We start from the raw sequence: 23,634 nt of genomic DNA on the forward strand, positions 1-23,634 counted from the left end.
CAAATGTATGTAAGCAGCTACTAATGGGGGTGAGTTGAGAATGTGAGGGTATTATTAGGAGATGCATGTCTAAGAAGTGTTTCATTTTAGGGTGAATAAATACCTATTTGAGCATACTTCTACAATTTTTTCTAAGCTTTCTTGTTTTCATATTCTTCAGAATCCATTTTCCTATATCTTCAAAGTTATATAATTAAGAATTTCTGGGCAAAATATTGATATTTATCTTTTCCAATTGAAGTTGACCAAAGTCATTAAAATTGCAGACTATTAGTACATATGAAACTATATTCTTACCCTTGAATGCTTCCCCAGATACCATGCCTTCAAACTCCAAACAACTGAAATATGTCAGCTTAAACCACATAAGCAAAACATCACGACATTCAAAATAAATCCATACTTTCACTCCACTTATAATGGCAGGAAAGTTGAGATTGGAGAAAAGAATTTATTTATTTATTATTATTTGTGTGTGTATGTGACCAAATTGTTCTGTACTTCAATTTTAAAGAAAAATATTGCAGTCATATTTCTGAAAAAAAAATTTATTCTCTGTAGTTTTTCTAGTGACTATTGATACTTTAGAAGGCATGAAATGATTGTTAAGTCCTAAAGCCAAAGTCGGAAAATATATTTAATACTATGTTATTTTCCTATGCGTGGTATGCTATTCATGGTTGAAACACAAAGGTATGTAGGTATGTAGTGTACATTCATGTACAGGAAAAAGAAAGACAGAGAGAAAGAGAAAGCAAGAGAGACAGAAATGGAGATAGTGAGAAGAGAGACAGAGAGAGATAGAGGGAGAAAGAGATGGAGAGATTCTGTAAAGCAAGTAACCACGTCCTGAAGTTAAGAGTTTTCTTTTTTATGCATGGGTTTAATTTTCTTCTTTAATCACCTCTTTTATATTGTCTATGTTTATATTCCTGCCCATTTATAAGTCTTTTAAAAATGGGTTTTGTTAAAAAAATAAATATTTAACAGTTTTACATTGAGCTTTTAAGAATAAAGAATTAAAAACAAGCTAACTGTACTGCCTCCTTTTTTGTACCTTTCTTTTCTAAACTCTGATCTTATCTGATGAACATCAATTTGTTCAGCCAAATACCACATTCTAGGAACTCACAGACAAGTCTGCAGGTGCAATGGACTGGGACAAAGCAAATGATTATCAAGGAGGAAGGGGCTAGGAAGAAAGTTGCCTTGGGTGGCACAGCTGGTAGAGCCCCGGTGCTCAGAGAAGGAATGCAAAGAGGACATTTAGGTTAAAAACAGTCCAGAGAAAGAAACGCATCCCAGGCCAGCAGTATATTGGGCCAGTTTATGAGGTGTGAATAAATAGAGCCATCTGGGAGAGTAAGATGCTAGATTTGGCTGCAAGAGTAAGTAGCAACAGAAACAAGCTAAAATAACAAGTGCAGAGGCCAGGAAGATGCATTACTTCTGATTATGTTATTTGCTTTGGAATTTTACCCGAGAGTTCACAGTGAGATATTTGAGGGCATGAGGAATTCACTTTAGCATGCAAACTGCAATTTCTCTTCAGTATCACGGTCTTCTATTATTTTCTTCTACTTCTATGGTATTGTGTCTGTCTTCTAATTATTCTACACTTATGCTATAATGTTACCACACGGTAAAGAAGGGCAATTTAAAAAACAAAGCACGAAAGTCCCAGACTTACCAAATCCTTGGAGTGCTCCCCCTAGAATTTGGGCATCCATCACAGGATTGAAATTTGGAGCTGGGAAGATGGTTCCTTGAACCTGGTGGCAAAAGTCAAAACATAAGAGACTGTATTAATTTAATGAAAAGTTTCAACAAAATTTTCCGTAAAACATCTGCAGAAATTCCTTCTACAAGTTTAGATTACTATACTACACTAACATTTATTTTTTATCATATTTGTGTGTCAAATATAGAAAGCTATTTTGGTTCAGTGTGTTTTATTTAGTGACTTATACTATGTTGGTATCCATAATCCAAATAAGACATTGAGATTTTAGACCCACCAATAAAAAGACATAAGTACAAAATTTACAATATGTATTTTCTTAGGAACTGATGACTACTTTATAGAAGCTGAAAAGAAAACCATATGAAAAGATTTAGGCCATTCATCTGAATTATAAATATAATTCACTATTATAATGTTTTTTGGGAACAAAAGAGAAGCTAAATTCATATGAGAAAAATTAAAATACTTGAATGTAGATTATGGTATTACAAAAAAATTTGAAGAACCTAGATAAAATTGAAGTACTTGGGTGCAAAGAAAAAAAATGACCCTTTTCTCTCTTTATGATAAAATAGCAGAATATTTAGGAAAAATTTCTGATTTCAGGCTCTGTATCCTGTGTTCACCCTCAACACGAGAGAGCTGTAAATCAGATATTATCAAGAACAAGAATCAGATTTCTAGATTTGTTGTCAGTGTGTCTAGAACTTTGGAAAATAAAAATGCTATCTGGCACTGGGCTGAGCTTTTGGAACTTAGTTGAAGAGAGGGAGGAGGGATCATATGAACAGGGTGGGGAAGTCAAGATCATGATTTGGAAAACCACAGATGCAACTGACCAGAGCTAGTGGGAGCTTACAGACTCTGGACTGAGAGCTGGAATCCTGCATGGTACCTCATTAAACCCTCTGAATGTGGGAGACAGTAATGTGAGTTGATCTGTTGGGGGAAGGTGCTGGCAGTGGGACCAGAACTTATCCTGGGTGCATATACCAATTTTTTTGAGCCCATTCCTTATGGTGGGATACCTTGCTTAGCCTTGATACAGGATGGAGGGACTTGGTTACACCTCAAGTTGGTATGCCATTCCTTGTTGACTACTCAAGGGAGGCCTTACTCCCTCTGAGAAGTGGATGGAGGTGGGATGGAGGGAGGTGAGAAAGTGGGAGGAGGAGAGGGATGTTGAACTGGGCCTAGTATGTAAAATCAAAAGCTTTTTTTTAAATAAAAAATATGAAATTTAAATAAATGCAATCTCATAGTGAATGAGCCTTTGAGGGTTGCAGAATTTGAATGAGCTAGTACTTTGGGAATAAAATTAGTTAGACGAATTAACTACAGCATTGTAGTACTCATTGTCTAATGCAAGGTTAATCAGTTAAACAGAACAAGGCTGACCTAGTTAATTGGTAGATAAGTAACAATCTATTGATACCAAAGTATTTGTTAAATGATTAATTTTGGAAAAAAATAAAGGCTCTGTTTTTTTGAATTACAAATAGATTTAATTTTAAATGCTATTGATACATGTGTAGCTATTAATTTGAAGGAGACCACCATATAGTAACTGCAGTGTGAAATGCAGTCAGGTTTTATGCTTGGAAGTACATCAGTGATGGTAGGCTGTCCTCCTTCAACATTTACATGGACAGGTCGATGTCATTAAAGAGAACTGTCAGAGTTTTTGTGTTTGTAATTCTACCACTTGGGAAGCTGAGGCAAGAGGAATATGTGAGTTCAAGGCCAGGCTTATCTAAACAGGAAATTGCATATAGCCTGGGTTAAGTTGCAGAGTGAAACTCTGAAGAAACAAAACATCTACCACTACAAACCCATTCTTCATCTTCATTGCTCCAGTGTATTTAATTACAAATGAATTTCCAGTTAGCATCCAAAGTTTCGTTTGTTGCACATGAACTCAAGAACATTCTCTTGAGTTAGTGCCACATATTGAGGGTGTTTAGTAGGTGAAAACAAAATTTTAACACATTTGTCCACCAAACTGTCATAGGGTGGAGTTCTGTAAAGAGACAGTCAAACATGTCTTCCAATTATTAAACTAAGTTTGGGCATCAGATTTTAATGTAAATGCTTAGATCTACATATCTCAAACATTTTTGTCTTATTTATTTTACTTGTATGTGTATGTGATTTGAATGTATGGATGTGCACCATGTGTGTATAGGTGACTTCAAAGGTTAGAAAAGGATATTGTACCCTGAAGCTGGAGGGCTGGGAGTTGTGAGATACCTAAAATGCGTGCTAGGAAGAGAAATCAAGTTCTTTGCAAGATCAGTAAGTTTTTTTTATTATTTGCTGATCCATCTCTCTAACCCCCCCAATTTTTTTTTAATGTTTCAATTATGAGTTTAAGATTTAAATACTAGATGTAAGCTGGGCGGTGATGGTGTATGCCTTTAATCCCAGCACTCGGGAGGCTGGGTAGGCAGATCTCTGTGAGTTCGAGGCCAGCCTGGTCTAGAAGAGCTAGTTCCAGGACAGGAATCAAAAAAAGCTACAGAGAAACCCTGTCTCGAAAATCCAAAAAAATAAAAATATAAATATTGGAAGTAATAATCACTTATCTTTAACTGTGAAATTATGTTACTATCATTGTATTTTGTAACACACACACACACACACACACATATATACTTCTTTTACCAAGAAATGAATTTTTAGCAACAATTGTTTCAGAGTAATATGAACTTCAGAATGTATTTAGCAAGATTAATATTGACTTCCCATAATGCCCCCTGCCCCTCCTCATATGCACATCCTCTTTCATTATCAACATCTATCAGAGTGGCATATTTGCTACATGGACCTGATAATAATAATCTTCAGTCAATATTTTATATTATGGTCACTTTTGGTAGTATACCTTATTTGAACTGAAACAAATTTATAGGGGCATGTGCTTATCATTATAAACCCACACAGATGCTTATAATACCACACAGATGTTTCAGTGTTCTAAGAGTCTTCTACATCTTCAAATTGCCATATTAAAAGAATTTTGAGGAGTAAGAGGATTCTTATTTTCTACTATCATAGAAATTAGAAGTGAATTTACCACCACAACATTACTACTTGAAACTTAATGGCCTTAATCTTGTTAAGTGTAATCAGCCAACTGAAAACTTCTTTTAAGATTTAAAAAGTGAAAAACTCAAATCATTTTAAAAAATCAGACACAAAGAATTTCAAGTGTATTCTTTTATAGTCAGTAAAGTCAAGTCTTAGCTGGAAAAATATGACAAGTGAAGGCTATAAAGGAGTATAAATATGAGAGCGAGAAGTCAAAGTAGTCTTATTTGCAGATAGCATGGTTTTATACATTAAACACCCTTAATCTTGCACCATAAAGCTTCTATAGTTGATAAACACACTCAATAAAAGAACAAGATGAGAAATTTATATATATATATATATATATATATATATATATATATATATATGTGTGTGTGTGTGTGTGTATTTTTTTTTCAGTACACTGGTAATATATCAAGAAAGAAATCAGGCAAACAATGCTGGCTTATTTATTTTTCTTTTGCTGTGGAGACATCGTGACCAAAGCAACTTATAGAAGAAAGAGCTTTCAGAGGCTTATGGTTTCAGGGGTAAGTTCACGACTTATCATGCTGGGGAACATGATAGCAGGAAGACAGGCAAGGCGCTGGGGCAGTAACTGAAAGCTCATATTTTGACATAACCACTGCTAGCAGAGAGAGTTCGCTGGGAGTAGCACTTTCTTTTGGAGTATCAAAACTTATGCCCAGCAACAAACCTTTTCCAACCAGCTCCTATCTCCTAATCCTTCCTAAATTGCTTCATAGCTGGGGACCAAACATTCAAATATATGAATAAATCTATTTTAATTCAAACTACCACAAACACTACCACTAATAGTTAAAAAAAAAGTGTCTAAGGAAATGAAAGACTTGCATACCGGAAATTTTAAAACAACAAGGAAAGAGACTAAAGAAAATATCAAAAGATAGAAGCCCCTCCCATGAACATGGATTGGTAGGAATCATATATGAAAGTGCTTATCCTACAAAAAACAATCTGACAGAGTGGTGGTGGCATGCACCTTTAATCCCAGCATCCTAGAGGCAGAGGCAGGCAGATGTCTTTGTGTTAGAAGCCAGCCTGGTCTACAAAGCAAGTTCCAGGACAGACTCCAAAGCTACGCAGAGAAACTCTGTCTTGAAAAAACAAAACAAACTAATGCCCAAGCAAGCAGACAAATACAAATCTGCAGATTCGGTCTGATCCCCATCACTCTCCCAATATAATTGTTACAGAAATTGAAAAGCATGATATTCAGTTTCATTTGGAATCACAAAGACACATCATAGACAAAACAATCTTGAATAACAACAACAATGACAATGATAATAATAGAGCTGCTGGAGCTGCTTTACTTCAGATTTCAAGTTTTATTACAGATTTATTTTGGTCCTTATTTCTATTTCTGATGAGAAAATACTGCTGGAAAGGATATTGTACTGGGGTGAAGGAGTTTATAGCATCAGCCCTACCTCAGGAAATAAGGTGGTCTTTCACCAGGAACTGGAAAAAGAGTTTAAAAATATGCACCACACATTGACGTAATTGCAAGCTGGCTACTAGAGTGAACCAGTATGAAGTTTCCTTTAGCATTATTTCCCATGTAGTGGGTTCTGACATACAGCTGTAGTGAAGTAGTTGTCATGGGATTGCAGAATTACAGAATTTTCTGGAGATTTAATAGTTCTAAACACATTTGTACTTCACAGAGTACAACATCTGCAAGTATCTAGGTTCAAAGGTAAACTTTATACTTTGTTTTGAAATGAGTATTACATGTCTTGTTCTGAAGGTCTGCTAGCACTTTGGATAAGGAATGAGCTAAAGTTTGAAAACATTACAGATGTCAAAAATTCCCTGTGGCATACAAAGCATGATTTCTAATAAGGTAAGCATACTGTGTTTGTCATGTCCCATAACAAATTTCTTACTTGGTAAAAGGTGGCTACAGTAAAACTTATTCAAATCAAAATAATCACTGCAAGCTATTAGGAGAGTGTGTAGATATTTTTTCTTAGAAACCAAAGAGATTTGGATTTAAATTACTTCTGTGTCAGTACACAATTGTACAGACATAGAAAGAAGTTCCTTAAATTCAGTGTGTTTCATTTTTTATTCAGTTACAAATATGGATAATATGGCCTTAATATCAAAGAGTACTATAGCAAAGAAATATGAAATTGTGCAGTAGAACTTGGGGAGGTGCTTAACAATCTGAAATGGCAGTTATCACAGGAATTACAGAAATCCATGGGAAAATGAAAATGTACTTAGAAGTGAGAACAACAAAAGAACTGTGAGACAGACAAACACTTTGTGGAAAAATGTCTCCAAAGAAAAAAGTTCAGTAAAAGTATTCTACTAATAATAAAATATGCAAACAAGCATCAAAAGTATGAAATGTGTTCAAATGTTACAAATTCTACCATTTTAATTTTTATACAGATACATTCTTATTACTCAGATATTGAATATTATGTTATAAAATACTCAAGATAGAAAATTGGAATAGCAATTTTTACTCCAGGATATTATCTATTTTTCATATATAGAATAACCACTAATCAATATCTCTTCATATTAAGGGTCCAAATGAAACTCTGCATTGAAGGAACACATCTCAACACAATAAAGACTATATACACTCAAAAAAAATCTACAGTTGCTTTTGTATGAAATTGGAAAAAAATCTCAAAGCATTTCCTTGCAATCAAAAAGAGTTAAGGCGACAGGGAAGTTGGGGCATGCCATAAACATGAGAAGGTTTTCAGTATGATGATCAGAAAATGCATATAGAAGACCAGGTTTGGTTGGGACACTGGAGTGTACATCTATCTATCTATCTATCTATCTATCTATCTATCTATCTATCTATCTATCATCTATCTATCTTTATTTAAACAATATTTTTTTCATTTATGAACTGCAAATTTTAATATACAAAATTCACAGGGGAATCAAGATATGAAGGTCGAAGAACAAACTAATTAAGTAAAATTAAAGAATATAAATTGATTGGTGGTAGGTGGTGGTGCACACCTTTAATCCCAGCACTCAGGGAGGCAGAGGCAGGCGGATCTCCATGAGTTGGAGGACAGCCTCGTCTATAAAGCAAGATCAAGGACAGCCAGATATACACAGAGAAATCCTCTCCTGTAAAACCAAAAAAAAGACTATATAGTACTTTTACTAATTCTTTATGAATTTATTACTCTATATGTCTTAGCTTGACTGAGATTCTATAAAAAGCAGTGATTAATCTAACTTGGGGAAAGAAGGTTTTTTTTTTTTGATTTACAGGTTATAATCCATTGTTGAATAAGCAAGGCAAATGCTCAAGGTGGGAGTTTGATGCAGAAAACAAAGAAGAGCATTGGTCATCAACTTGCTTTCCCTAGTCTATTATCCTAGTATCCACAGACAGCTGTTTTCTGAACTTTGTTAGTTGTGACTTCCTGTATTAGTCACTGTCCACTCATATAAAATTTCTCTGATTAGTCTGAAGTTCACACTCATCTGTAGGTCCAGTGTTACGAATTTAGAAGGCATTCTGATATTATGCCTATCTGCAGAGTAACAGTTGTGTGTTCACACTCAGGAACTCCAAACCCCTTAGCCATAGATTCTCAGTCATATTTGCATGGATTTCCTCACATGGAATAGACCTTAAATCCAATTAGAAAGTACTTGATTATTCTCAGAACATCCATGCCACTCTTGTCTCCAACAGTGGACATATCCTGGATGTAGTTCCTAGGGTTCATAGCTGAGTGTTAATGACTATTCCCACCTACCAGCATTCTAAACAAGACCTTCTGGTACTAGACAATCTAACCAGCTTAGAAGAAGTTTTCGGGTCAGTACCCATTTGATTTCTTTACGTCCTGTGTCAAATATGTGTAGCATCTTCACCCATAGAGTCTTATCAGTTTTGGTAGGCAAACAAGAGCAAAGGCAATAAACTGCTTTGCTTTGAAAGCTTAATTAAAATTTTTGAAAAATCACCAAAGAAAAAACAAAGATATTCTTACATACTTCAGCATATCCAGACACATTTTAAATTTTCATTAAAAATATATGCATAATTACATTCTTTAGAAATCTCTGACATAATTAAATGGCTAGCAAGGAGAAATTGTCTCCAGTACTAAATATATTCTGCAAGGTTTCAAAGCTCTCCTTTGGGTAAAATACAAGCCAGATTCTTAGTAATGTCGGAATTGTTGGAAAACTGTTCTTAGTATGAGTTATTAGAGCAGACAGGACACTAGTCAAATTGTAGAGTCTCCCTGTTCCTGGAGAGCAATCACATTACAATCATGTCTCCTGCAGATTGGCCCTAAGGGGGTTTTCAGGAGCTAAAATCTCAGTATAAATAAAGGTGATGGAGAACCTGAAGAGTTACAATAGCTTCTGCCCCAGTATGGAAAACACGCGCCCCGTGAGAATGAAATAAGACATTCTACACGCTCACTTCAGCTGAAAGGGAGGGGAGGCTTATGCTTTTATTTAATCTTCATGAAATCTTTCTGTGTAATATCTGTACTCTCTTCTTTGCTGTTGCTACGATAAAGTACCATAAACAATGAATTTACAAAAGGAAGAATTCACTTTTGATTGTGCTCCTAAAGGGACAGAGTCCTTCATGGTGAGGAAAGCATGACAACAGGATGCAGGAACAGGAAAGTGGCTAGTTGCCTTTTCCTCTGCAAATTGGAAGTAGAAGGAATAGGAAGTCGGGATAGATTAAACCCTCAAAACCTGTCCCCAGGGATGCTTATACATCCCTCAGCAAGGCGCTACCTCCTGAAGTGTGCCACCAATTGGGGACCGGCTGTTCAAATACATGAGCTTATGTGGGTAGCTAAGAGTGTTCCATATTAATAAGGCTCAGAACACATTGCTTTCCTTCCCCCCATAGCTACACCAGAGTCTCTCATCCTTGTACCATGGGATAGCTACATAGATGCATTGGAAGTCTGATATGTATCTGAATAATAGCAAGTGAGTAACATAAAACCATGAAATTATGTGATTTATTTCTGCTAAAATGAAAAGACCCTAATACATATTTATGTATTTAATTATAAATGTATTTTAAATGTGGTTATTTTAGAAGATACAGGATTCCAATTGTTCAATATTCTAGGATATATATTTCAATTCACTTTAGAGGCACTTGAATATGTGTTAACAATGGATTGGTTATTTACAATTACCCAAAGCTTGAATCTTTGTTCTATCTATCTATCTATCTATCTATCTATCTATCTATCTATCTATCTATCTATCTATCTATCCATCCATCTAGAAGCCTATTTAACACCTTTTAATTCATGTGTTAAAAGTACATTATGATGTTAGTGTACTTGGAAGCAATTTTTAATTTGATAATAAACTGCATGTTTTATTATCCAGTGGATTCAAACAACCAACCTTTAGGAAGAATATAGATTTGTAAATGTAAATCTATTTGTTTTCATCTACTCTATTTTGGGAAAATCATGTGCTTCTTTGAGCTCTGAGTAAGTTATTTTTATGGAGGATGGTCCTGACTTTAATATACTCTGCAAATCACTGGGAATTTATTTATTATCTTTTTAGAACATCCGATAGTTACATATCACAGAATTTCCTCTATAGCATAAATACATATATGCTAAAGTTGTACCTTTTGATAAGGTTAAGAAAAAGTTTCATACATGAATTATTTAGCAGTGTGGGTACTTTGGAAAATGGGTGATTTTTAAAAGAAAGATCTAGAGACATCAATTTCCTTCCTATTATTGTGGTGATGAGGAAGATGTAGCAAAGGTTGTGTGTTTAGTGTTTGTGCCTTGTGTAGTCTAATTAGCTAGGAAAGAAACTGTAAATTGCTTTTTTCTATGCAAGAAGCATAGATCCTGATCTACTTTTCAGTCTTTAAACTTTATTCATGCTTGTCAAGAGGCCACTTAACAGTGACCCCTCAGACATAGTTTTGAAAAGTATCTTTTCTTTTTGGTACTTGTCCCATCTATGCGGATTATATTGTTCCCAAACTCAAAACTCAGTTCGAGCTCCACCAATTACAAGGAACCTTTTAGATTTTATCATACAGTGTTTCCATCTGCACCTCTATTACATATGACTCTTTTTGCTGCATTTCTTTATCTTCAAATTCTAAACTCCCAGTGGGCAAATGCCTTCCTGTTTTGCCTCTGAAGCTGCTAATGTAGTACATGAAATGTTATGTGATCTCAAAGAATTTTTATACATCATAAGAATTCCTGAGTTCAAGAAGGACATTAAGTTTTGATTGATGCGCTAAACACCATGACCAAAAGTAATTTGGGAAGGAAACGGTTTATTTTATCACAGTCCATCATGAAGGGAAGTCAGGCAGGAGCTCCAGGCAGCAACTGGAGGGAGAACCTGAAGCACAGTGCATGGAGGAAAGCTACTCACTGCCTTGCTCCTCAGGGATAGCCAGCCTGTTTTTTATATAAGCCAGGACTACCTCCCTACATGTGATACTACCCACATCAGTCATTCATTAATCAAGAAAATACCCACAGACTTGCCCATGGGCCAATGTAATAGAGGCACTTTTTCAATTGAAGTTCCCTCTTCTCAGATGTTTGTGGCTTATATCACACTGACAAAAACATCTAACCAGGACAGAGTTCTTCAGGTTACCCAGCAGTCGCTTCTAAAATTAGTTCCTTATATAAACAAACTTTATTTTATGTGTTTTCACCTGCATTCCACTGAGCAGTCTTAGGGGACTGACTCTACTCATTGTTTTCATATATGAGGAGTTTATGATGCTAAATTAAGAGCAGACTGATAGTGTGTCACGAGTAAAATACTCCAATTCAAATTTGACTCCATAGTTAGTATTATATCTATTCAGCAGTAATTGTTGTAAAATGAAATAAATAAAAATGCGGAGTCTTTCTCATCTAGGTAGAGAAAATATATTCTCTTCCTAAAGGTCCCTACAGGGATAAAACAAAATTACATAAGCAAATTATTATGTTTATGTTATCTCATATTGTTAAGTCAGTTAAAGTGGAAGAAGACAATAATGTGTGTTATATGTATCTGTGTGAATCTCTGTGTGTGTGCATACCTCTGTGTGTGTGTGTGTGTGTGTGCGCGTGCGTTTTAGAGAGAAGACTGAAAAAAAAGGTAAACAAAAGTAAATTTCCAATAGTTGGGTTCTCAACATTTTAAAATACCTAATATTTAATTTTAAGTAATCTATAGAATCCCAATGTGAACTTATCTGTTATCATGAGTGTTACTGTTTACAAACATATGGTGAGAGGGGACCAGTCCCACAAGGGGCAGCAGTCTCACAAGGGTCAGTGGCCAACCAGAGAGGGAGTTTGGGTATAGAGTTTATTTAGCGTATTATGGGAGAAGGGGAGAAAGGAGAGAAGGAGGGAAAGGAGAGAAGGGGTCAAGAAAGGAGCGGAGCTACCTTTTCAAAAAGAGGGACAGGAAGAGCAAGAGCAGGCTGGAGAGGAGGAAGGAGATCCACTTGCCTCAGCAGAAGGGAGTGGGCAGAGCTTGTCTCTTAAAGGGTACCTAGGTCACAGGGAAGGTCAGCAAAATAATAATAATGAGTTCCCCAGTAGATTGGTTGCAGATGCTTTCTGATGATGGCATTGGAATGAATGAAGACTGCTCCATAGCAGGGATCAGCTGGCATTAAGGAGGCATGGCATGCATGGTTCTTTCCTTTGAGGAGGACATGCCAGTGTTCTAACTGTGCCTTAGTTTTTTCCTGACTACTTTTCTTTCTCTCAACCCTTGAGGTTAAAATCTATATTAAATCCTCTTAGTAAACTCCAGCTCTGCTTCAAGGGCAAAACAAAAAAGTAAAACATGTCTATGCTGATTGAATATTCCCTAAACTAATTAATCTCAGGAAGCAGAAACACAACTTGAAGTGAGAGAACAATTAACCTTATTTTCTTCATAGCAAAATGGTCACTAAGATGTAATTTTTATGAATCTAAGTTCTGACTAAAAAGACAACATGACTTCAGTTTATATCTTGCAAAGAATATATATATATATATTTCTAACAAAAATAAAATTTGATCAAGAGATGCTTAGTTAATTAGTACACTGATAGTGGTACTACAATGGGATATTCATGTTATTTTTCCAAACTTCATAAACAAGATCCCATTAATAAATTAGTGGATATAAAGTCTTTGTAAGTTAACCTTTATATGTTCATAAAACTAATCTACACAGCCTCTTTACAGATAACATGCAAAATATCTTAGCTAATTTATAGGAAACAATTTTCTGGAAGATGTAATTGCAAATAATGTGACCTCAGTAGAAGACTACTAAACTTAAGCTAATTATAGTGAAATAGGAAACTTTAAATGTCGCTTACTTTTAAAAGCACCTGATACTTACTTTCTAATGTCTGGAACTTGTGACTGTTTCTTTACCCAAAGTGGATGTTTCTAATACTATAAAATTGTCTTTAGATAGAACAGTGTCCTCAGATTATCTGAATAAGTCATAAATATGACTAGCTTTGTAAGATGGAGACAAGGTGAGAAATGACTTTTTTTTGCTATGAAAATGTTACAATGTTATTGTCAATGTACAGTAAAATATATTGCTAGAAGACTTAACTGTAGAATTCTCATTAAGTCTTACTTTTCTCTATCTTTCATCCATCACCAGATGAAGGTTCTATGGTGATATGCAAGATATTCATCAGTGTAGCTATGGGAGAAGGCCAGTTCAGGCACCCTCTCCTCTGCTGCCCAAGGAACTAACTGGGCACATTGCCTTGGACACCTGCGAGCCCCTCTAGGTTCAAGTCTCTTGCCAACCCTAATATGGCTTCCTTAATTAAGATATCTTCTTCCCTGCTCCCATATCTACCCTTCCTCCATCTCAACCATCCCATTCCCCCAATTTCTCTCCAATCCTCCCCTTCTCCCTTCTCTCTCCCCATCCCCCCCTTACCCTCACCACCATGCTCCCAACTTTTTCCCGGTAATCTTGTCTACTTCCAATATCTAGGAGGATAAATATATGCTTTTCTTTGGGTTCACTTTCTGATTTAGCTTCTCTAGGAACACAAACTATAGGCTCAATGTTCTTTGTTTATTGCTAGAATCCACTTATGAGTGAGTACATACCATATTCCTCTTTTTGGGTCTGGCTTATCTCACTCAGTAAAGTGTTTTCTATTTCCATCCATTTGCACGCAAAATTCAAGATGTTATTGATTTTTACCACTGAGTAGAACTCTAAAGTGTATATGTGCCACACCTTTATCCATTCGTCTATTGAGAGGCGCCTACATTTCCAGGTTCTGGCTATTACAAATAGTGCTGCTATGAACATAGTTGAACAAATGCTTTTGTAGTATAATTGGGCAGCACTGGACTGAGCTCCCAAGGTCCAGATGAAGAGCAGAAAAAGGGAGAACATGAGCAAGGAAGTCAGGATCGCAAGGGGTGCGTCCACCCACAGAAACGGTGGGACTGATCTAATGGGAGCTCACCAAGGCCAGCAGGACTGGGACTGAACGAGCCTGTGATCAAACCGGACTCTCTGGATGTGGCTGACAATGAGGGCTAACTGAGAAGCCAATGATAATGACACTGGGTTTTGATTCTACTGCATGTACTGGCTTTTTGGGAGCCTAGTCTGTTTGGATGCACACCTTTCTAGACCTGGATGGAGTGGGGAGGGCCTTGGACTTCCTATAGGGCAGAGCACCCTGACTTCTCTTAGGACTGGAGAGGGGGGGAGTGGGAGAGTGGGAGGGAAATGGGAGAAGGGGAGGAGGTGGAAATTTTTAATAAATAAATATATTTAAAAAATAAAGCTAAATAAACAAAAACAATTGCAAGCATGAGGACCCAAATTCTTTCCTCAGACCCTATCTGAAAATTAGGGGATGGCAGGCGACTTGAACTTCTAATCTTAGAATATCGTAAGAGTTTTGGAGAGTGTATAGACAGGGCTTGGCCAGCCAGCACAATATACCAGGTGAGCTCCAGGCCAAAGAGAAAGCCTGTGTAAAAAACAAGATGGATAATATCTGAGGAATAATCACAGAGGTTGGCCTTTGGCTTCTGCACATACGTGTACATGTTTGTATGTGTGCATGTACACACACACACATCAACATAAAGAAAGAAGAAAAAATGAGTCCTAAATTTGTGTTCCTGTATCTGTTATGAGAAAGGAATACTGCCTAACAGCTAAGAAGGGGCAATCCTACCTGTTTCTTTATTACTGACAGACAGGTGATATGTCATACTGCTCACTAACCTCAAATTAGGAAATCACTGAAGAAAGATCTGGAGTACCCACAGATATTAATTCTAGAATTTGCAATGGGAGGAAAAAGAATCGGCATTTTAGTGGAGTAGACGAGTGAGGAGCCCTGTTTGCTGAGAGAGGTTCTGTTGTGACTTTTGTTACACATTCACAATATCACACGTCCAACCACCTAGTTCCTCTAACGCTGATGGTTCATGAATCTGAGCCCGGCTGTTATAAATGGACCAATGTATACACGGTAAATATTTGCTTTCCTATATTCCAGTTGCTTGCCTCATTAAACAACCAGAAGCCAGCACAGCAGCAACTGAAAGATGCTCAGAGGGACCCTGTGCCCAGGTATGAGTGCCTCTGTCTTCCCCCCACCTTTGTCACTTTTCTTGCTTCCTTTAAAACAGCCACATTTTGAGACTGGCAGTTAAATGAATACCCGGAATTCATTTAATATACTGTACATAATTTACACATATTTTTTTAATATCTCCAAAGATTTGAACAATGATTTGGGAAGATTGTTTTTGTAATGATGACAGTAAGAAAAGGAATGACCCAGTTTTAAAATACAGTATGATTTGTTTATTTATCGAAAACTCTAGCAGCACCCAGTATGGGACAGGGAGTCTCCTGGGGTTAAAATGCTTTCCTTTTTCACAACCTGCAAAATCTAATCATAGGCTATCTTTCCAGCTTCTTTTAACTAAAATAGCACCAATGTTGAGTGAAGAAGGAGCATGATAAAATGCACTGCAATACCCTGTTACTTCTTGTCAGATTGACATAAGGATGAAATGGAGATCAGAAGCAGCTCATGAATAAAACTGTTTCTCACTTTATTCATAGAGCAGTACAGTAAACACAATCATGTGTACAAATTACATTTATATTTTGTACATGATGCATGTCATGGTCTAAGAATTTTTATTCCCTTCTAGCATCATTAACAAGAATGTCTGAAGTGCTAGAGTGAAGTCATAACTTAGGAAGATGTGTGGATAGTAATACATGTGACATTGGACCAAGAAAATGGACCCTAGAATTTCCAAACATTTATTCCTCTTCAGATAAGGTGCCTGTTTGCAAACGGTAAACAAATGTTCCTGAGTTATTGAGCTCTAAGGAAACTAGATTTTGAGATTGACAGCATGGACTCCAAATTAGCTTTTTTTTTTTTTTTAATTCCTGTCATCGCTTTCTTTTTGGTGAGTCAGCCTGAGTTGTTCCTAATTATAAGCCACGTCTTCCGATATAATTCTATAGTACATAGGAGGTTGGGTGTTGATCTCTGAGATTAAGCTACAAAGTGAAAAAAATCAATGAGCAATGTCCTGTAACAGATTCTTTCTGGCGTTACTACTTGACCTAATTGCAGAAATGCATGACTCATTAAAGTAACCATGACTCTTACTGGCCAAACACATTTTTTTTCAAGACTTTTATCTTACAATTTAAGAGTTTTTAAAGTTTGTGATTTGTGATAACCCAATTATTTCTTTCCTGTACTGTTTGTTAACTGGGTAGATCAATTAAGAAGAAAGAAATAGAAATGTGTTTACATGTACTTTCTTCATTCAAATTGAGAACTAAAACTGACATTAAATATATTAATCCTAATAGCGAACATATAAATTTCTGGTTCAACATGGTGGCCCATAACTTTAACCCCAGCAGTTGGGAGTCAGAGGCTAGCCAGTCTCTGAGTGTGAGACCTTTCTGAGCTATATAATAATTTCCAAGACAAAGGGAAATCACTAGTAATCTACTGCCTAGTAAGAATCTACCTCAAAAAGAAACCAAATCAACAAATGGTTTCATTTGGAAACTTCAACATTCTTAAACAAAATATGGTGTACCTGGTTCATTTGAAAATACTAGGATTTCAGGAGACAAAATGAATTTTGAGATGTGAGTACCAATTTTCTAAAGAGATCTGAAGAGATCCCAAGTAACCAGCACCTAGGAAAATAAGTATATATATTTAACTCTTATTTTTTCTTATTTGCGCAGGTGTTCTAAAGAATTGCATTCCTTAACTAAATGCTTACAGAAGGCAGACTTTGGCAATCTTATTCATTAAAGACCTGGTAGGTAGTTATGCATAACACTTGTAAGGAATCATTTGAGAGTAGGTCATAAAAGAGAGACAAATGCTAACCCTGACTTCAAGGTCTTCTCTCTTATATTCATTTATTCTTGCTTGCAATAACAAGAGAGAGGAGCCAAATCACCAAGTAGATACATGGTTATTTGTTAGGGACTCAAGCATAGATGCTAGGTCAATTTGTAAACTGAAGAAGGAACTTTTGAACAGATAGAAAAAATCATCTTTTACTTTAACACTCTGGTTATGAAGAAGGAAAGGGAAGAGTTTTAAGAACTTAGCTTTGGCATACCGCCAACAAGCTAACGCCTTAAGTTAAGATAGGATTAAGATCTGGACACAGTGTGCAGACTGGTGGAGGTCACTACTTTTCTCAAAAAAAGCAGGTGACATGCCTTTTGGGTAAAATTTAATGAGAGTTGATTTAGAGACAAATAAACATTATGCTTAATATAAGAAAAATATACTTCTACTCATGGGGATTTTCTTATAAAATCTGGGAAACAATAATTGTCACACATGTATATAATCATTAGTAATAGATACAAGTTTAATCTCTTCTTTATATGCAAGATTTTGTGATGCTGAAAATCCAGAGTAGTTGTTTTAGGAGAGTTTGATACTTATATTTAATTAAAATCAAAGTAACGCACTTTGTAAGATGCTTTCTATCCACTCTCTACTCTTCTTAAGCTTTACTTATTAATTAATTCTCAAGAGAGAGTGGCAGGTGCTATAGAGAGATGGTGTCTTCAGGTAGCCCAGGTTGAATGAGACTCATTGTGTAGTCCAAAATTAAGTGGGACTCTTGATACTCTAAGGTCTGATATTGCCAGCATGCAACACCACCATGAGATCATATCCCCTAAATAGTTAGAGGAATTGAAGCTAGTTACAAAGGACAAAAAGAAATTGTCCCGAGCCACTTGGATCCCACATGACAAGACTGCTTCTGACTGCATGAGTGCATAGTTACCATTCTCACGTTTGTTCAGCCTTTAAATTAAAGACAGTCAACAGCTGATAAAACAAGGTTTGCTTTTCTTTCAAAAATATAACACAATTCCTACATTTTACTCCAAGGAAAGTGTTATTTCACTTAACTTTTTCATTCCAGTACTCATTAATTCCACCAAAGCTTTAGTAAAGGTTGGAGTCATAACCAAGCGCAACTTCCAACTTCTGTTGATTCATATGTGTAAAGTTCACACAACGTGGTCTTGTGATAGCGAAAAGCAATCTAAAGTATGAATAACCTTTTAATAGTATTTGCTCAGTAAGTCATATTGCAGATAAACAATTCAAGTTAGATATCTTGGAGTGCAGTTTCTCTCCGGAATAACCCTTCCACTTCTGCTTTGAAACTAATCTTGCCATTTCACCAACCTCTACTCCCATCTGACTGCCCCTAAGTACGCACGCACTTACTTCTGGATAATGCACCTTGAATTTTTTTTCTGGTTTATAGAGTTCATTGCCAATTGCTCACTTATTTCATCCTCATTGGGTCAAAATATTGAGCATCTCATTATCTATGTAGACACTGATTCACTTTTAGTCACTTTATATTAATCGTCAAAGTCATTTTGTAGCTTTTTTAGAAATAGGGACATGGTTGTAAAACTATTACTGTTATTTTTCTGTTTCTTAATTGGATTCACAAGGAATCTTTTCATTGGCTGATATGTGTACATATGTCATTCCAACTATTTGGGAGGCAGAACCTATTTCAACAGACAGAGACCTTTTCAAGAAGATCACATATTTTGAGACCAAACTTGGAAATCTAATGAAACCCTGTCTTGAAATAAAATATAATAAGGGTTGGGAATGTGGCTTAGTAATCATGAGTTTACTTACCACAGAAAATTAATAAATACATCAATAAATATGTAGAACAGTTGGTCTACTTTTCCTTAAAAAATACTAGAAATTATTTTGATCATCATACTAGCTTTTCTTTTTTCCTATTTCTTCATCTTTCTCTCTCTTCCATTTTCCCTCCTTCTGTCCCTCCCTCTCCTCTTCTTTCTTATACAAATTATTTTGGAATTAGACATGATCCTGTGTCTGTCACTTCCAGGCTCTTAAGTCATTGTCATTGAGTTTCAGTATTTTAATCTCTGATATAAGGAGGTAGGTAGTTTCAGTGAAGATAGAAAGCCTGAAATCTCATAACTGAATCACTGAGAGGAATGTCCAGTAATGCTAAGAAGAACTTTAAAAATCCTGAATATATTAATTGCTATTGATTTTTATTGAGCTCTACATTTTTCTCTTCTCCCCTCCCTGCCTCTCCACTCCCCTTCAGCCCTCTCCCAAGGTCCTCATTAATTGCTATTCTTATGAAATAGTTGAGTGTGGCTATCAAATTAGACAAAACTCTAATTGTAAAATGTTAGATACTACAATAGTTACTCAAGAAATTAGACTGATTTCTCAAGTTTCTGCATACTAATAGTGTTATTTCAGGTATTGGACATATGTGTATTTGATCCAAGTTTCAATATGTTCTCTGTTTTTAATATTACTATGTTTAATGCTTTTTTGTCAATCAGTAAATGTGTAAAAGTGAATATGTAGAAACATGTAAAAGTCTTAAAAGGAATATAAAATGGGTAGAATTAAATTTGAATTATCATCCTATCAATGAATCTATAAAAAAATCTTATGCTAACAAAACACCTGGGACTGGTTGAAGACAAAGCAAGACAAAATTAGAAAACATTTTCCTAGAATAATCAATGTAATGTATTCTAAAAAGGCCATCTTAATTTAAAGAGATTGAGTTCTGTGGAAGTTGGAATGCCTGGGATTGAATCCTGTATTGAGCATGATTCAATAGCCTGCTGTGTGATTTCCTTTATTCCTCCTGAAACATGACTTACATTGAACATATAAGTCAAATGATTTCAGCTTCACAGTAGCCAATTTCATCTTATGCACAATAGATGTCTTACATATAAAACACATTCATTATGTCAATGGTAAGTGTAATTTCTGGTCATAAGAAACATACTATAATTGCCTTTATCACTGGGAGACACCTAACTCCATACCTCTAGAAATAATAAAACAATTAATACACACTGATTTTCAAAGGAAAATATGTTTTTCCTTCTCGGGTTCATATAGGTATGGCAGTGCTAAAGTAATACTGTACTTAGGAATGTTATTGTATGTTTATCAAGCATGTATTTTCAAATTTATTTAAATTTTTTATATGAGATTATAAATCAGAACTGCTAAATAGAGGGCTTAGAAGTCTACATCTAACTGGCAACCTAGTTATTTATTATCTATATTAAAATGATAATCCTCTTGCTTGTTGGAGAGCTTATTGCTTGTTTGAAGGAGCTCCACACAGAATGGATACAGAATAATTAAATTGTCCTTAAATATTTATTGCCTTAATGTTAAACCCAAGACACTTGGACCATATATCTTCAGACAGAAAACTGGTTCATATTATAATGACATCAGTGATGTAAAACTTAAGGTTATCTTACTTTCCATTCATGGTGTGTTCATAATAAAAATATCAAACATTCAAAATAGATACAATACATCTAATAAAAATATTTAAAGTAAATTTTAGATGAGCTTAAATATAGCACCTTAATCATTACTTTTAATAGTTCTGAAAGCAAAGTAAACTGGATAACTTAAATTTTGCATAATGATTCCTTTTAATTTCTAAATTATAAAGATTATTTTGTAAAAGTTTCTTTGAAAACATTTGTTAAATGGCATAAATAATAGTATAAAATGTACAGTTCATAGATGTAACATTCAATACTCTCAAGTAATTTTACTCAAATAAACAAGTCAGAAAAATAAAAAAAAATTGTAAAATCATTTATGTTTTGGCCTTCAGCTACATAACACTTTTAATTTCTATGTAGTGAAATATACCTATGTCTTAACTAATAAAAGTGATGGGAGCTTCCAACTGTATATGAGACCTGAAAGTTACAGATGTAAATTGCTAAGCCAAGGGTGATAGGAAGTAGCCACATTTGAAGTGCTCATTACAGTTTCTAGTTTTATTCAATTGAATTCATGAGTTTATTGCATAAAACTTTCCTGGACAGTGCATTTATAATATCGATTTAAGACAATCATTGTCAGTATACATACATACTTATATAAAATTATCATGTGAAATGGATACTTTGAAGTGTATGCATATGCAGCTGGCACACTGTTGGTTCTGCCAAAGATAGTGAACTAGCAGTTAAAATAAAACATATAAAAAATGGAACTAAGTTAAAATTACACTAAGTTTAATAGATATTGATTTGTATCAAAATTATTTTAATTTCACATAATAAGAAATAAACATAATGACCAATTTTTGTTATATCCAGTCATTATTCTGAGTCAAACTACTTATTAAAATAGAGGCAATTTAGTTTTAATAGAATAATATATTAGCATGGATTTAATGTTTAATAATATTAAGTCTGTTTAATAGTTATGTTGGACAATAACTAATCAAAATTTTAATGAAGCAAATTAAAACCTATATTTCCTCTTAAAAATGCAAAGATACTGAAATATTAAAAGAATAAAAATTTATATAGAAGTAATTAATGTACTCACATAGTCCCCGCAGAACATTTTGAAGAGAGTGAGCAACCAGTGTAGATCACAAGAATTTCAGTAAAGAAACCAAATGTAAGTTTGTTCCCTTTGTGGTCAGAATGGCTGATGTTCACTGTACTGCCAAATTTAAATATGTGCACCTGATCAACCCAGTATCTCAGACAAGAAAATTTTGAGGCAAATCTGGAACAGTGTGACTCAAGGCACAGTATTTATACTTGGCTATCAATCATATGTAAATAGATTACAGAGATAGAATTGTTACACAAAATAAATAGAAGCACTAGTCCAGCCTTTTTTTTACGTGTTGATTTAAGGAATCTACATTAGCTAAATAATGAAAAAGTGTAACCTTTTGTAAACCTGATGACTCATGGAAAGGCAACCCAATTAGGGGCAAGGTTAATGATTTATGTTCTGATTAATTATTATTAACACCCAGACTCTCTGGGGTTCTCTAGCCCTAGCTCCATTCTAGGCTGTGATTTTTTTTTTATTGAAAAAAAATTTCCGCCTCCTCCCCGCCTCCCATTTCCCCCCCTGTCTCCCTTTTCCCTCTCCCTCCTCCCACTCTTCTCCTCCTCCCCCCATTCTTCTCCCCCTCCCTCTCCAGTCTGAAGAGCAGTCAGAGTTCCCTGCCCTGTGGAAAGTCCAAGGTCCTTGCCCCTCCATCCAGGTCTAGGAAGGTGAACATGCAAACTGGCTAGGCTCCCACAAAGCCAGAACATGAAGTAGAATCAAAACCCCGTGCCATTGTCTTTAACTTCTCATCAGCCCTCCTTGTCCGCCATGTTTAGAGAGTCCAGTTTTATTCCATGCTTTTTCAGTCACAGTCCATCTGGCCTTGGTGAGCTCCCAATAGATCAGCCCCACTGTCTCAGTGGATCGGTGTACCTCTCGTGGTCCTGACTTCTATGCTCATGTTCTCCCTCCTTCTGCTCCTCATTGGGACTTTGGGAGCTTAGTCCGATGCTCCAGTATGGGTCTCTGTCTCTATCTCCAAAACACCAATGATATCCTTTGCTGGAGAGGCTGTGGAGAAAGGGGTACCCTCATCCATTGCTGGTGGGAATGCAAACTTGTGCAACCACTTTGGAAAGCAGTGTGGCGGTTTCTCAGGATATTTGGGATCAACCTATCCCTGGACCCAGCAATACCACTCTTGGGAATATACCCAAGAGATGCCCTATCATATGACAAAAGCATTTGTTCAACTATGTTCATAGCAGCATTATTTGTAATAGCCAGAACCTGGAAACAACCTAGATGTCCTTCAATGGAAGAATGGATAAAGAAAGTGTGGAATATATACACATTAGAATACTACTCTGCCATAAAAAACAATGACTTCTCGAATTTTGCATGCAAATGGATGGAAATAGAAAACACTATCCTGAGTGAGGTAACCCAGACCCACAAAGAGGATCATGGGATGTACTCACTCATAATTGGTTTCTAGCCATAAATATAGGTCACTGAGTCTATAATTTGTGATCCTAAAGAAGCTAAATAAGAAGGTGAACCCAAATAAAAACATATAGTTATTATCCCTGCTATGGGAAATAGACAAGATTGCTGGGCAGAAAACTGGGATCTGGGGTGGGGCGGGATGGGGGTAAGGGGAGATGGGTAGAGAAAAGTGAGAAGGGGAGGATTGGGGGAACTTGGGGAAACGGGATGATTGGGGATAAAACAAGGTTGGATAGAGGAGAAGGGAATCACATAACTTAATTAAGGGAACCACCTTAGGGTTGGTAAGAGTCATGAACCTAGAGTGGCTCCCAGGTGC

The 23,634-nt window shown here is 35.7% G+C and overlaps 1 protein-coding gene across 1 annotated transcript in view; it reads right to left on the minus strand.

Moving 5' to 3' along the window:
• Window positions 1–21,985, minus strand: part of Anxa10 (annexin A10) — a 57,253-nt gene extending 35,268 nt beyond the window's left edge. The window contains exons 1-2 of the mRNA XM_050161837.1: window positions 21,843–21,985; window positions 1,691–1,772 (exon numbers count right to left, since the gene is read on the minus strand). Coding sequence (XP_050017794.1) covers window positions 1,691–1,772; window positions 21,843–21,860 — 100 coding nt within the window. The 5' untranslated portion in view covers window positions 21,861–21,985. The remainder of the gene's footprint in view (window positions 1–1,690; window positions 1,773–21,842) is intronic.
• Between the last annotated feature and the right edge of the window lie 1,649 nt (window positions 21,986–23,634).

This window comes from Alexandromys fortis, unplaced genomic scaffold (genome assembly GCF_014885135.2).
Source record: "Alexandromys fortis isolate MF-2015 unplaced genomic scaffold, M_Fortis_MF-2015_v1.1 scaffold_137, whole genome shotgun sequence".
In the NCBI taxonomy this organism is placed as follows: Eukaryota; Metazoa; Chordata; class Mammalia; order Rodentia; family Cricetidae; genus Alexandromys; species Alexandromys fortis.